We start from the raw sequence: 15221 nt of genomic DNA, 5'->3' as shown, positions 1-15221 counted from the left end.
TTTATCACCAATCTTTGCAGCTAATTTCAGTCCAACGAAAACTATACAAAACAAAATGCTAGAAATCAACCGAAGCCCGAAGTTGCAGTTGAAGGTTAACTATTGAAACAGAAACAGGACAGCACTGCGGCCGTACATGATCACGGAGCACCCCGACTGGAATACAGTTATACCCCTCTACGGACCTATAAACAGCATGAGATTGTTACTCGGCTAGATAACTTCTTTTAACATAAAACTAATACATACCGATCATCGAGGAAAATGAAACGTAGCCTTCTCTGGAAGGGAACTAAGGTTCTCACAAGTGAGAAAGGGTATGGATTAGGACACATTCTTAAATACAAACTGGCACTTCGGTTGTGAAACTGGCGGTTTTGTGAAACTGGCGGTTTTGTGAAAATGATTTCACCTCAGAATCATAGTACACCATCTCAGTTTGTCCATCATGCAATATCAGGACATTCTGATGTGGTGTTTTTAAATAAATGTCCCCTGAATATACTGTAAACACAGTTTTGTCTATTTGTCCAGGTATCTGTTTAAAGGAAACTACCTGTTCCCCTTCAGTTGGTCCCTCGATGTTCTGTAGAGAGATGTCGGACTATGGTATTTACTAGTCCTGCGTGTTCAAAATTTGGAAGGACGAGGGGAACAAACTGTTTTAAAAGTAATAGAGTTTATTCATCAGATTTAAAAGGTCTTCACAGCGCTGGATTGCCTCTATATAAGAGCCAACAACCCCCCAGGAAGTTTTACACAATATATACAGAATGTGACGTCGTTCATGTCTTCGTGCTACCCCTTCCGTCTCCGAGTCGTATTTCCCTCAGCAACCAATCAGGTCCTGTTGAACTCTTGCTGACCACATTCCGTTCTCTGCAAACCAACATCTGGCAACTGGGGAACTCTCAGAAACTCGCCTTTGTTTGCAAGTTTCCTTGCCTTTTGTGTCAATGTAATTTAACAAAACATAATTTCAATGGTTATATAGCACACAAATGGTTATATGATTAAAACATATCTATTAAACTTGAATCATGTCACGTAGGAAAATACATTCGATTAAAACAAAATTAATCATCCATTTCTATATCGATATATATTGATCTCAATTCCCACAATTCCCTCTCTTGACCTCGAAAGAGGTCACACATCACATTCCTCTTCTTCTTCTAACTCACTGGACAATAAAGGCATGCTGTACTGGGCCGGTCCGTCCTTTTTTTCTATGGCTGTTATGATGAGCCTGTTACACATGACCTATTACAAGGAATGCAACAACATCCACAGGTGATCGTGATTGCCAAAAATACTCCTATGGACACTACAATGGACATCACTAATGCTTTCCATTTCCCCAATGCCTTATCTAACCATTCCCCAATTGGATTATTTACTCCTGAATGTTCCTTCATTTCGATAGACAAAGTTTTCAACCCTTCCAATGCCCTAGTCACTGATCCGTCTGGGGCCGTATTATTAGGGTTGTAATTACAAAAAAAGATCACCAAACATAACACATACTCCTCCCTTCTCTGCCAACAGCATGTCCAGAGCCATAAGGTTCTGGATGGCCATCAGGGAAGTTGGCGCTAGTTGCTCTGCTAAACCATCAACGGCATCCCTTGTCATATTTGCTAATCTCATCACATTATAATGCACATAATTAATCCTATCTACATTCTTGTTTGGGGTGACTGGAAAAAGAGCAGCTATTATGGGTATATTCTCAAAACCTGCTGCCACTTGGTCTGCTAGTTTGTATTCATCTGGTACTCCTCTTGGGACTCCTATCGCATCTATATATGTGGGACTATTCAATTACAAATCTACACTTGAACCTATTGCTCTCTTTTTGAGGATGTGTCTCCTCCGTCTTCTAGTCAATGTTGCTGAATTCATGGTTTCCGTTCTGACTGCTCTGTCACCTATCAGGGTTATCGGGGCTCCCAGTCTAACCATAGCACACACTCCCTTTGCTTCCTCAGATATCCTAGTAAACAATCTTCGATCTCCACAATAATAATACAATCCCGCTCTAGCCCATTTTCCTATTTTTGTCCCATTATCTGCTATTATCTGATGACACCACTCCTTGTTTATCTCCCCTAGGTTGCTGGTTGGTGATTGACGTGTAATATCATAACATGTATAATTTGCTTTCTTTGGTGTAAATGGACCTGTCTTCGAATGGTTGGTTATTGGTGGGGATATTGCTGCTAGTGTACTACAATTTTTTGGACTGGCCATCCTTGTCAGTGCCAGCATACACTCATAACCCCATGTATCGTTTTGGTACAACGGTGCTGGTTCAGTATATAAATGGGGTCTTGCATTAGCACATCCTACACAATCATCTAACCTCTGTTCTCTGGCTGTGGTAATTATCCATTCCAGCAACAAATTATTTTCTCCATATCCTGTGGCTCTTTCTATCATATCTTCTGGTTTTAACATGGTGTAATCTATTTCTACTACTCCACTCTTTTGTTGTACCGATAATGGCTCAGCAGATTCACAACAAATGTAATTACTGCCTTTCTATCTGTTCCTTGGATGTTCACCCCCATTATAAGGAATAATTCCCCTGTATAATTGATTGATCCCGTTCTGGTGGATATTGAAAGGGTGAGTGGATTTTGGCTTGCACTGTAATCTCTTTGCATTTTTAAATCAAATTTTGCCGAGGTACGGGTCCAAAGGCTGGGTTCTTCCGGGGTCCAACCACCGGTATATGCTATTACCTTATTCCATGCCGGACACCATTCACCCATAAGGGTTCGCCTAGACTGGTGCGCCTTACAAACACGGTCCATATTCCAGTCCATGCATACATATACGTCATAACCCCTCCATGAGCTATTTTTTGCCCCACAATTTATGACGAAGTAAATGATGTGGTCTTGCCCCAAACATAGTTAAGTACGAGTTGTTCACATGGTAACCTCGTATCGTCTATGGCTCTTTTGTGTCTCGGTTTCGATGTGGTGTTGTTGCTTTCCTGACCCTCAGTTAGGCTAACAATTATTCCTACTATGACTCCTGAAATTATTAATAATCACAATTATAATCATAATTATTAATGGATCCCCAACAGCTTGCAGTTTTCCCACAGCTTCATCTCGTTACCCTCTCTAGTACTTTAAAAGGAACAATAAACACACTCTTGAAAATTAAAATGGTTAAACACACAGTATACTCCGCCGAGCCCGCCGCCCTGAGTGCTTATTGATGGATTGACGGACTGCCTATTCTTCGCCCTTGGGGAAAGAAGGGAGGCAGCCCATAGCGCACTGATCCACCTAAGAAGGGGAATGGCTCTATACACAGGCGTACGCTCTACGACCGCTGGTCTCACCTGTTGGCAAGACTCGAGCTGCCGGTTCCCCACGGAGGTTGCAAGCCTCTGCGAGGTATAGCGTAGCCCAACCCGCAACTCTACATATGTCTGCCAGAGAGGCGCACTGAGCCGATGCCCACGAGGAGGCCACACCCGAGCGGAGTGTACCGTCACTCAAATGGGCACGGGCTAGGATCGCCACGCCGTAGTGACGGCGTGTGCGATCCAGCGCGACAACTCTCCTCGGAGACAGCACTCCCGTTGCTGACCTCCATAACAGACAAGAGCTGCTCAGGGCCTTGAAGCCCTCCGTGTGGTTTGAGTAGAGGCGCAATGCGCTTACTGGACACCCCACGTACAGGTTGGGTCTTTCTCCCGGTGTGGGAGCGCCTGCAAGTTCACCACCTAGTTCCCAAAGAGGGGCGGCGGAAATTTGGGCACGTAAGTCGGCCGGGGTCTCAGGGTCACGTGAGAGTCACCAGGCCTGAATTTTTGCAATCGGTGGACACTGAATGCTTGCATGTTCCTCACCCTCTGGATGGACTCGAGCCCCAGCAGGAGAGCCAACCACCCTTGCAGAACGAGGAAGGGGGCTCCCCGCAGGGCCCGAAAAAAGGGTTCGGCTCGAAGCGACCCCTGGTTTTGGGGATGATGAAGTGCGGCTGTAGAAGCCACTGGACATCTCGGCCGAGGGGACGGTTCGATCGCCTTCGCCAGAGGGGTGGCAGCCCTGGCCTGGAACATGGGAACATCCCTGCCTCTGCTGAGGTAAGAGGATGCCCGAAGTCCGGCGGAGGTCTGGCGAACTGGATCGAATGCTGAGACGGACCACACTCCCAGCCACCGTGATGGTTTGAAATGCTAACCAAGCACCCAGGGACCTCACAGGGGGGCTCCGATCTGCTTCATCAACCCGCGGGGGTTGGTTCAATGACTAGCAGTGCTGGTCCCACCCGGGGGGAATAGCTCCGCTAAATCACCTGCCAGGCGATGGTGCAGCTTGACGCACCGTCGAATCGAGAGTGCTGAGGGCTGCTTTATACTCGCCAATTCGTGCCGCCACGACGCAACGTCGAGTTGCCGAACACCATCTTTCAGAGGGTGAGAGCGGCTGCAAGTGGGACCCAGAGAGAGACCTCTCCTTGTGAGAAGGCGGGCACTAGGCCCCCGGAGGGGTCCAGAAGGTGTTGGGACGCAGCAGCGACCGCCCCAGTCCGACCGTCCAGCGACCAAGGCTCGGCGGGCCCGATGGTTCAATCTCTCAAGGTGGTCCTTCTCTCGACGTCTTCCTCCGGGGGGGCCACCTGTGGGGGCACCAGAACCGGAGTCGACGCTGGAGAAGGCCGGGGCTGCTGAGCCGACCTTGCGAGAGGGGAGTCGGGAAAGTGGCCTTTCTCGACATCGCCCACCTGAGCAAGATTGAGTCCGAGGCGTCTTTCCGGGCCACTGATGTGGACATGTCCGACCCAGCCTGTGCTGCCACCGTGGTCCCCGGAGGGCCAGTCGGCGGCGGCACTACTTGTGTCGGTCTTACCCCGTGGGGCTCTCTTTAGCGCCCTGGCCTGCAGGATGGCCACGGCGTAAGAGTGGTGGCAGCTTGGCCCACGGCACTGCCAGCCTCAACACCAGAGATGTCGAGACCTTACATGCCCTGGACGGTGAGTCTAAGTCAAGCTCTCCAGGTGGCCGCCGTCTGCGGATACCCGCGACTGCATGCTCCACCCAGGGTGCATTGACATAGTCCCTAGCTGCCTCCCCGCCCCGAGGGAAGCGAGGGCGATAGAGTCAGCTAGACGGAAGCGCGCCGAAGGGGTCGCTCCAGGTCTTACTGAACTCCTTATGCAGCTCGGTAAAACTCGGCACTTGAGCCGGGCACGGCTTGGAGTCGCGCCCGGACCCAATGTGCGAAGTACCCAACCGCGAGCGCCAGGGCTGCGGTGCACCGCAATCTGACACTCACGGCGGTCCGAGCGAGCATGGCTGACATCTTGACGACTGCTCTCACCTGTGCTCAACCTCCCGAGGGAGGGAGCTTCAGGGAATCGCCAGAGTCTGATGCCAGCAGGTCGCGCTCCGATGTTGCAAGAAACACCTCATCTCCACGCGCGTGGCTGAGGAATAAGATGGCTTAGGACCATCCTTGGGGAACTGCTAAACAAGCGAGACGGGGCGCGAGCGGTCCGCGAGACGGCCGGCTGACGGATTAACGCTCACGATAATCCCCACATCACCCTCGCTGCTCGCCGCCGCTGACGGCAGGGCTGTAGCCGCTGCGGTCACAGAACGGGAAGCAAACGAGGTGGTGGCTGGATCTTACAGAACACAGCCACCGTGACGCAACGTCTGAATAGCCATCCGCCCGCAGTGCGGGCAGGACGAATCCACGAGGCTGCCACAGTGGTCGGACCCCCGAACACCTGCGGCAACCACCGTGTCCGTCCCCGTCCTCGATGAGTGTACTGCACCCAAGAGATCAGCGGGCAATGCCACGCTGAGGAAATTGCTCTTTTAGAAAAATACCTCTGGAACTGCCAGGACGCCCAGGGGAATCTCCGCTGCACCGCGTCGTAGAATTCGGCAATTCTAAGAATGTCATCAGATGCGAAGGCTCCGAAGAACAAAAGGTGAATGAATGAGCACGCCGGCTCTCCTTTTATACCCGGATATCCGGGGGCGAAGCCCGGCATGCAAATTTCATTCGCCAATTTCATTGGCCTTTTCAAAATAGTCAGAAGATGATAGGTTCTCAAGGGCGAACCCCATCTGTCGGTCGACACAACGTCGAGAGACCGACAGAAAGGGAACTGCGATTAAGAAAAAATATATGATTAAAATCACACAAAATGTACTTAATTGTAAGGAATAAATGGTTATACGTTAATGAATATGACAATATGAAAAATCACAATAGCAATAATGAATATGAAAAATATGAATACTAAAAATATGAAAAATCACAATAATGAATATTGATTATAAAGAATAAATGGTTATACGTATTTCCACATCCGTTAACACTTCACTTAAAATTCGTGGCACTCGCTTAAAATTCAATTTGTCCAGACCACACCCCAGCCGGGGTGTTGATATCGCTTTCACTTTATTCTCAACACACCAATCTCTCATGCATCTTATGCTTCTGGTGAAATTTGCATAAGTGGGTGTATCAGTACAGCTTTCTTTGGTTACCAAGTGGAAAATAATTCTACCGTCGTTCTCTTTGGTCACTGCACATTCACCTGGTTGTCTGTTCTGTGCAATCACCTTTTCAGTACCATATCTTTAGTTTGAACTGCTTGGCTATACCTGCACCGTATGCACAGTCAGCACTTACACAGTGAGCCAATGGTTCTGTGTATGGACTTGTGAACACGTCTCCTGTCTTGTAAATTATTTGCAGTTGTTGTTGGACTGGTGGTGTTGTGTTTTCACCTTTGGCTTCTTCAGCCTCTGGTTCTCCACCCGCACTTCCCCTCTCTTGGACCTGACTCAGGTCCACACGTGTCTCAGCAAGATCCCTAGACGAGGGCTCGCAAGCTACACATGAGGTTAAATGAAACCAAGTGTCACCCTTTCCCTGTAATTTAACACAGTGTGATGTCCTCGCTGTCACCCTGTAAGGTTGTGACTACCTGGGCTCATTCCACTTCCTCCTGAACGCCCTGAGCCTCACCCAGGGTGCTGTCACCGGATGGGAGTCTTCAGTCGGAGCTGGATTCACCTGGCATGAAAAAGTCTTAATGAGAGCAGGGAGTTTATCAAAAAACACAGTATGAGACAATGGTTTTACAGGTGCCTTGGTCAGTGCTGTCCTAGGAGCTGGAAACTGGCGACCTGTAAACAATTCAAAAGGGGTGAAACCTGTAACTCTGTTAACAGATGATCTTACTGACATTAAGGCCAATGGCAGGGCTGACAACCAATTTAATTTAGTCTGTGCGCAGATTTTAGCAAATTTGAGTTTCAGGGTCAGGTTCATTCGTTCGACTTTAGCTTGGCTGGCATGTGTGAGGCCTAGTGCATGTTCAACAACTCTCAAATGCTTGTTTTTTAAAGTGACAGCTGTTGTCCGATCTTATACGTCGAGGGAGCCCGTAATGCGGTATACAATGATTTATTAAACACTTTATCACTGCCGTACTATCTTCTCTTCCGACAGGATAAGCTTCAGGCCATCCAGTGAAATAGTCAACAATCACCAGAACATACCGTTTCTCGTGCACCTTGGTGATCATGTCTGTGAAGTCAATCACGATCTCATCTCCTGGACCACCGGTCAAAGGAAACGAACCCCTTGTTGGCTTAATCGTGGGTTTTACGTTATGTTCCTGGCAAATCTCACATGTACTCACATGTGCGGTTACCATAGCTCTTAAGAAAGGATGCCACCAGTGCTCAAGAGCTCTCATCATCTGTTTGTCTCCTACATGGCTTACTCCATCAGCTTCTACCATGATAGAATAACACAGACTCACGGGAAGTGCTGGACGTCCGTCCGGAGCTTGCCAAAGTCCATCGGAGGCGCGGACAGCTCCGTGCTGTGCCCACACTGAGATTTCTTCAGGGGTACAGCACTGATGCTCTTTACAAAGGTATTCTCTTGTGAACCTCGGCAATAGATCGGTCGATGTTCTTTCTCATCTACAGAGCATCTGCGAGGGCACATAACCAGCAGCAGCCTTTGCCGTCAAGCCTGCTGCATCATTGCCTCTGCTCAAAGAGCTATCCACCTTAGAATGACCAGTGCATTTAATCACTGCCACCTCCGTGGTGATCATCCGAGCCTATAAAAGGTCTCTGGCTTCACATGCATGTGTAATTGGTCGACCAGAGGATCGTGCGGTTCACCGTCTTCTAACAAATCAGCCATGTTGATGCCATCGTGTGTGTACACAATATGGTCAGCGAGCAAAATTGCTGCGATGCGTCGCTGGCGCAAAGGGGAAAATGTGAATGACTCAGAATTAACGAAAGATGCGATTGAGTGGGTGGTTAAAACAACAAGGTGGTGGCCCATGAGAAGAGGTTTTCTTCACTATCTTTGCCAATCCTGCGATGAATCTGCTGCATCGAGGCTGTCTTTGCTCAACACTGTCTAACAACATGCTAACGAAATTGCAGCTTTTCCTTGCTTACCTTAAAGCCACTTTTGTGTAATTGTCTTAACACAGCCGTCACCCCCGGGCCCCATGTTGGGTGCATAGGCGCCTGTAGGTTGGAGGGTAGCGGGAAGTGCTGCCCTGGGTTGTATGGGGTTTGTGGTCCCCTGCCACGGCCACCGGTGCCACCTCCTCGGGGACCCCATCCCCCCGCAGGTGGACCGTTATTTTGACCCTGTGCCTGTGGACAATCTCTCATCCAATGATCTGCTTTACCACACACGAAACAATTTCCCCCGCGTTGCTGTCCTCCTCCAAAAGTTCCCCTCCCCCTTGTATTACCCCTCCAATTACTTCTTTGTCTATTTCCCCTCCCCCCTGCTGCATTGGCTTGTGTGTACTTTTTGGGTGCTTCCCAGGGTCCCTCAAAATTACCTTCTTCATAGGGTGGGCCTTCATATGGGTAAGGGGGTGGTTGATGAGATTGCTGTGGCATTTGCTTACTCTTTTTTGTCCCCCCCTCATTTTTGGCCTTTTCTAACTGCAATTTCAACAACTGTGTCTTGACCTTCTCTAGTTCTTCTTCCTCCTTGCCTGCTTTTTCTACAGCCCTATCTGTGTGGTGGAGTAAATGTCTCTCCCATACCTCGTTGCTGACTATTGGAATGTCAGGGTTATTTTCCATCACTTGTTTAACGCCATTAGGGGCACCTGCCATAACTGCTGCTCTAAATATGTCTCGTGTAATAGGTTTGTTCAAACTATTTTCTTCCACCATCTGTTCCCACTCAGCCGCGCACCTGAAATAGTAAGCAGCACCCGTCTCACCTGGCTTTATGCGAAACTTGTTTTGGTATACGGTGGGCGGCAGATTTAAAAGGTCTTCACAGCGCTGGATTGCCTCTCTATAAGAGCCAACAACCCTCCAGGAAGTTTTACACAATATATACAGAATGTGACGTCGTTCATGTCTTCGTGCTACCCCTTCCGTCTCCGGGTCGTATTTGTCACGAAATGGTTTGGACAGAACCCAGATGCAGGCAGACGAAGGGTAAATGTAAAACGTTTATTAAATAAAAGACCCACAATGGGGAAAAACAAGCACAAAGAAAACACTAGAAAAACAACCACTATAAAAGTGAAAATAATAAGTTCACAAACTGTAACCAGGAACAACAGGTAATCAAATGACGCGATCACAAACACTGACATTAGACAATGCACCGACGCTGAACAGAGGGAAACTAAGACTATATAAAGGGAGACACTAACGAGGAGTGATTACATGGGGAGAGTGGTGACAGCTGATGGGAATAAAACCCTAACGAGGTGAAACAACTACCCAGGTGATGGGAATAAAACCCTAACGAAAGTGAAACACAAAACAGACGATGGGAATGAAACCCTTAAGAAATTACAGGAGATAGGAGGGTGGGGCTGAGAGACATAACAGGAAGACACGTGGCATCAAGTAACCACACATAAAGCCACATGTCTCCACACATAACACAACAGACCCCGAAAGACGTGGCAATGTCATGACTCTGCCCAGGGAGCTTGAAAGCTCGAGACAGGAAGGACAGAGTCCTAACAGTATTTCCCTCAGCAACCAATCAGGTCCTGTTGAACTCTTGCTGACCACATTCCATTCTCTGCAAACCAACATCTGGCAACTGGGGAACTCTCAGAAACTCGCCCTATTCTCAATGTTTATGTGAATTGATGTTTGAATTCATTGAACTGATTATTTTTGAACTGTGTTCAAAGAGGTTTATTTCTTTGGTAAGTGCAATTCATCAGTACATTTGAAAGGACATTGACTGTGAAATTATTACAGACACAGATTGATATTTCCGTTGTTTATTGTATTGTTTACATTTTGTCATTTTTGTACTGCAAATACTTTTCCTTATCTGTAAGACAGAAAAGCCTTAAATCTCAGCCTTACTTAAATCTCATTTATTTTAAATTAAATAATTTGTTAGATAAGGTAAATGGGTTGTTTTCATTTAATGTCACTTATTTTAAGGAGTGGGGGCGTCTAACCTGTCCTGTTAGATTTGGGGGAGTGGGTTGTGCACTCATTTACACTAACTTTCTGCACTTACACACTTCAAGGGGCTCCCGTGTTTAATGTAAGTCCTGAAGCCCACCTCACTATATCTGAGGCATACACACTGCAACACGACAGGCACAACATACAGCCACAAAATGTAGTAAAAGACTTAAAAGCATTGGGTGGGGGGACCCAGCTCCTGTTGTTTACTCAGTCTTCCTTTAATAAGTGTTCATTATAACCCCCACAAGGCGATGACATCACCCCGCCGCCACATACACATAAAAAAATAGTGTGTGAAGTTCTGTTTTCAGAATGCTTCTTGAGTCTTTTGTAAAGTCACATTATATTCACACATGAGACAAAGAGTCACAAAAGAGTCTCAAAGACTGAAACTGTGACTAGACGCTCTATAAAAACACACCAGAACAACACTGTAGATTTACTCTTAAAGTCTTAAAGGAATATTTCACCCAGAAATGAAATGAAACTCATCATTTACTCATCCTGATATCATCTTAGATGTACAGGTCTTCTTCTCTTCTTCATCTGAACACAACTGGACTCATAATAATGTAATTCTTTGACTCTTTCTAGAGTTGTAATGACACTGAACAATCATTCACAATCTGAGAACTTAATGATGAAATACACTTTATATGAGACATAAATATAACATGAACATGTCGACTTAAATGTGTTTCTCTTGTTGTTCTTGTCATGTTGAGTTTGATTATCGTCTCTGTTAGTTTGATCTTTTATTATATATCAGTTCATTTACTGTGATTATGTTTTGTTTCTAGAAAAGCACAAACTAATATTCTTATTCTCATCATTACGACATCATTCATGTGTTAAACATAATTCTTCATATTTTAACAGTGAATGTGACTCTGGATGCTGATTCAGCTCATCCTCGGCTCATTGTGTCTCCTGATGGAAAACAAGTGAGATATGAAGACAAAGAACATGAAAGAGAGAAGAATGGAGATACAGGACAAAACACGTTTGATGAATGTCTCTGTGTTGTTGGAGATGAAGGATTCTCTTCAGGGTGTTTTTATTATGAGGTGCAGGTGAAGGGGGCAGATAGATGGTGTGTGGGTGTGACCAGAGAATCTGCTCAGAGGAAGGACTGGTTTGGTCTGAATCCTGAGGATGGATACTGGACTGTGGGTTTGTGTAATAACAGTTATTATGCCCATGACAATCATTGGTTTTCTCTGAGTGTGAAGCCTGAGAGGATCGGTGTGTTTGTGGATTATGAGAAGAGTCGAGTCTCATTTTATGATGTGAAGTCCATGTGTCAAATTTACTCTTTTACTGATCAATCTTTCAATGAGAAACTATATCCTGTTTTTTACCTGCTTTCCTCTGGTTCACTCATCATCTGCAGTGATCTCTCATGGGATCTGATAAATATCTGATCTGAATATAAAGGGAGGAGAGAATAACAGACAGAGAACATAATAAACATGTTCATGATCAACAGGATCTTGTGATTGTAAATTCTGGTTCAGGATTAAACGAGGAATATAAACTCATGACTTCAGTTTGTCTTTATTCATGTTAAATGGAGACAATAGATGAATGTGTGTGTGAGACTCAACATTATATCAGTATATGAGCACAGTTAAGAACACACTGTGAGAAACATCTGTGTCAATCTTTCAGTTTTACTGTTACTTCATAAATCATCTCTTCACTGTGTTTATTCTTCATTACTCTTTTGTCTCTTTCTTCATTCTTCATTAAATCTACAGCATGTTTTCTCCCAAACATTCACTTCTGTGAAAAAGTTCAGAGTCGCTCATTCTATACATTTGAGGATAAAAGTAAACTTTATAAACTAGATTAACAAATATTACAAAAATATAAATGAAAAGTTATATTTGATTGTCTTCAGACTTTGTGTAAAATGTGCTGAAAAGTTTTCTCGTCATTTTATCAAGCAGTTTCTTAAAGGGATAGTTCACCCAAACATATATTTCTCTGTGTTCATCACAACAAAGACATTTATACAGAAACTCGTTCAGTAAACGATGACAGAATGTTCATTTTTGGGTGAACTGTCCCTTTAAGGATTCACACTGATATGCTTTTAGAAACATTAAAACTCTTCAGGATTAAAAGACTTTTATGGTTACAGGATTAATCTCAGTACAGTGATCAGATGTGTATGTATTGTCGCTTTGTGAAGTCTGATGAAGTCCTGATGAAAACATCATTGTGTTGAATCATTCTTCACTTTAATAAAATTGTTTTAGTTCGTGTGATGAGTTTTGCTTTTCTTCAGTTGAGTTTCTTCTGTCTGATCATCATCTGCTCAGTGTTTCTGAATCTGTTCATATTGTTTTGAGTTTATTTTGTGAAGTTCTGTGACGGATCTCACTGCAGTTTATTTGCTTTTATTGTTCCAGATTCACTTCATAGGACTTTGTGTTATAATCTCAATATTTCATCACAGTTGAGTTTCCCAATAGGACATTTGCCAAATCTGATCAATCTGATTAAAACCAGCGACTGGAGAGACGGCTGACAGGAGGGAATCGACCGAAAACAGATTAGATTTATTGTTCCAGATTATATTTGTCAAAGTTTAAAGTTTTTATTGTGATTGTATTGTGATGCTGATTCTGAATACAAATAACAATAGATTTGATTCATTATGATAAACAAATTTGTCATGTTTTTACATAAATTTTTTTTTTACTTGTTACTTCTTTTTTTCAGTTTATTGATACAAATGGATTCATTATAATCGTGTATGTCAGACTATAAATAATTAAAGTAATAACACAGAAATCTCACTTCATGTTGTGTATCTGAGCCTGTCGTTTATTTATCTTTTGTGATATTATGTTTTTAACTGTTGTGTTTTATGTTCCTAATGCTGTTGTTTTATTTTAAACATTTAGATTTTCACATCTTTTATCCATAAAATAGCGTCCAGATGCCTGTGAGTTATTAAACAACTGTATCTGTCTGAAGTGACGTCTGGTTCAGAATAATGACAGATTATTTTAATGAATTCATACTTGAAGTGTAGCTCAGATCATTGAGAAAAATATCCGTAAATGCAGAAGAAATGGCTTTAATTCTTTATCTTCATTTCATCTATTGTCTAGATAGAAAAGGAAACTTATAGAAGAAGCTGAAAATATAACAGTCGAGCTACAGCATCTTTCTGATCTAATGGGATCTAAACTTACTCTGTGCCCGTCTCAGGGGATTGCAGATGTAACATGTATAGGATAATGCAATGTAATGCAATGTAAGTCGCTTTGGATAAAAGCGTCCGCCAAATGCATAAATGTAAATGTAAACAGTTTCAGGTGATGTCTGCTAAATTGTTAATCTCGCTGCTGAACTAAATAACATTGGATTGATTTGGATATTGTGTTTATATTTATAATATGCTTTTCTTAATAAAATTAATTTTTATTTTTATGACAATAAATACATTTTCTTCATTTAAATAAATCAGTTTTCTCTTTTTGAGACACTTCTGCCGCCTGCTGGACAAACAGGACATTAATTTATTATTGCTCAAGATAAAAGTCCCTTTAATCTGTGTTCTGTGTTTATTTATATGAAGCAGTTAGTAATCTGAATTTACTGAGACATGGTGACCGGTTGCACAGATCAGTTTTACATTAATGGATCATCTTGAGTCTCCTTTAAAAACTGATCTGAACTATTTGATAAGATTGTTTTATTTAAGATCTTAAAACTGGCATTGCAAAAACAATGTTCATGCGTTTATGAATGAATTTATGGATTAAGGTTTTTTGGCCCAATCTGTATTTAAAATAGACAGAAATATAACATGTATAAAAAACAAGCTTTGCACAAGTTTCTCACATAATTCACTATTTCTATTTCAATAAATAATCGTTTTCTATGTTTCTCTATGAATCTTTCCCCTCAAGTCATTGTTTAATGTAATTCAAAGTTATTGAAGGCAAACAAAGTCCATAAAACATTGTTTTCTTGTTAAGCTTGACAGATATAATCTTATGTAACTTGTTTTACTGTAACAATATTCATTAAATATATGATTTGAATGCATTACTACTTATACTTATATGAAGCGTAACTTCTACACTGGAAGTGAAGATTAGAGACACAACATGATCACAATAAGATTCTGTCTTATGGGTCGGTAGATTTGTACCTTTTACAACTAAACATGAGCTCATATACTGATTTACTTGTCTGCAACATTTACTTCTTAACCCGATATATTCATTCAGTGAAGCATAAACTTATTTCTTTAAACTTGTTTAAGTCTTAAATGCATGAAATAAATCATTATTGAGAGCGTCATGTTTATAAACTCATGTGCCACAAAATCATGGATGTCACAGCAGACTTTCAGTGTGAAATCATTTGGTAGTGAATTTAAATTGTCGACCATTTTATTGGTGTAGACGAGAGAATTCAGTCAAATGTTTGCTGCTGGGAATTTTCCACATAAAACACATCACAATGACGAAATAGTGCTAATGCTTGTTTGTTTAAAATATATAATGTAATAATATGATAATGTCACGCAAAACGTTATTTGAATAGTAAATTGATTTTAGTTTTGTTTAAAAGCAGAGAGTTAGTTTATGACCTATACTGCACGCAGCCACCAGGAGGCGATCAAGACGCTTCACTTCACAGGACTTTCGCTAAAAGAAGCTAAACTGTGTAAATATATATATAACCTTAACAG

General features: G+C 43.3%; 1 protein-coding gene across 1 annotated transcript in view; it reads left to right on the top strand.

Moving 5' to 3' along the window:
- Window positions 1-12041, top strand: part of LOC306893683 (butyrophilin subfamily 1 member A1-like) — a 52905-nt gene extending 40864 nt beyond the window's left edge. Inside the window, exon 9 of the mRNA XM_079455632.1 lies at window positions 11381-12041. Within this exon, the coding sequence (XP_079311758.1) occupies window positions 11381-11925 (545 nt within the window). The 3' untranslated portion in view covers window positions 11926-12041. The remainder of the gene's footprint in view (window positions 1-11380) is intronic.
- Window positions 12042-15221: the final 3180 nt, after the last annotated feature.

The sequence above is a fragment of the Barbatula barbatula genome (assembly GCF_947034865.1).
Source record: "Barbatula barbatula genome assembly, chromosome: 5".
Lineage (NCBI taxonomy): Eukaryota > Metazoa > Chordata > Actinopteri > Cypriniformes > Nemacheilidae > Barbatula > Barbatula barbatula.
This window is presented reverse-complemented; position numbering and strand designations above follow the sequence as displayed.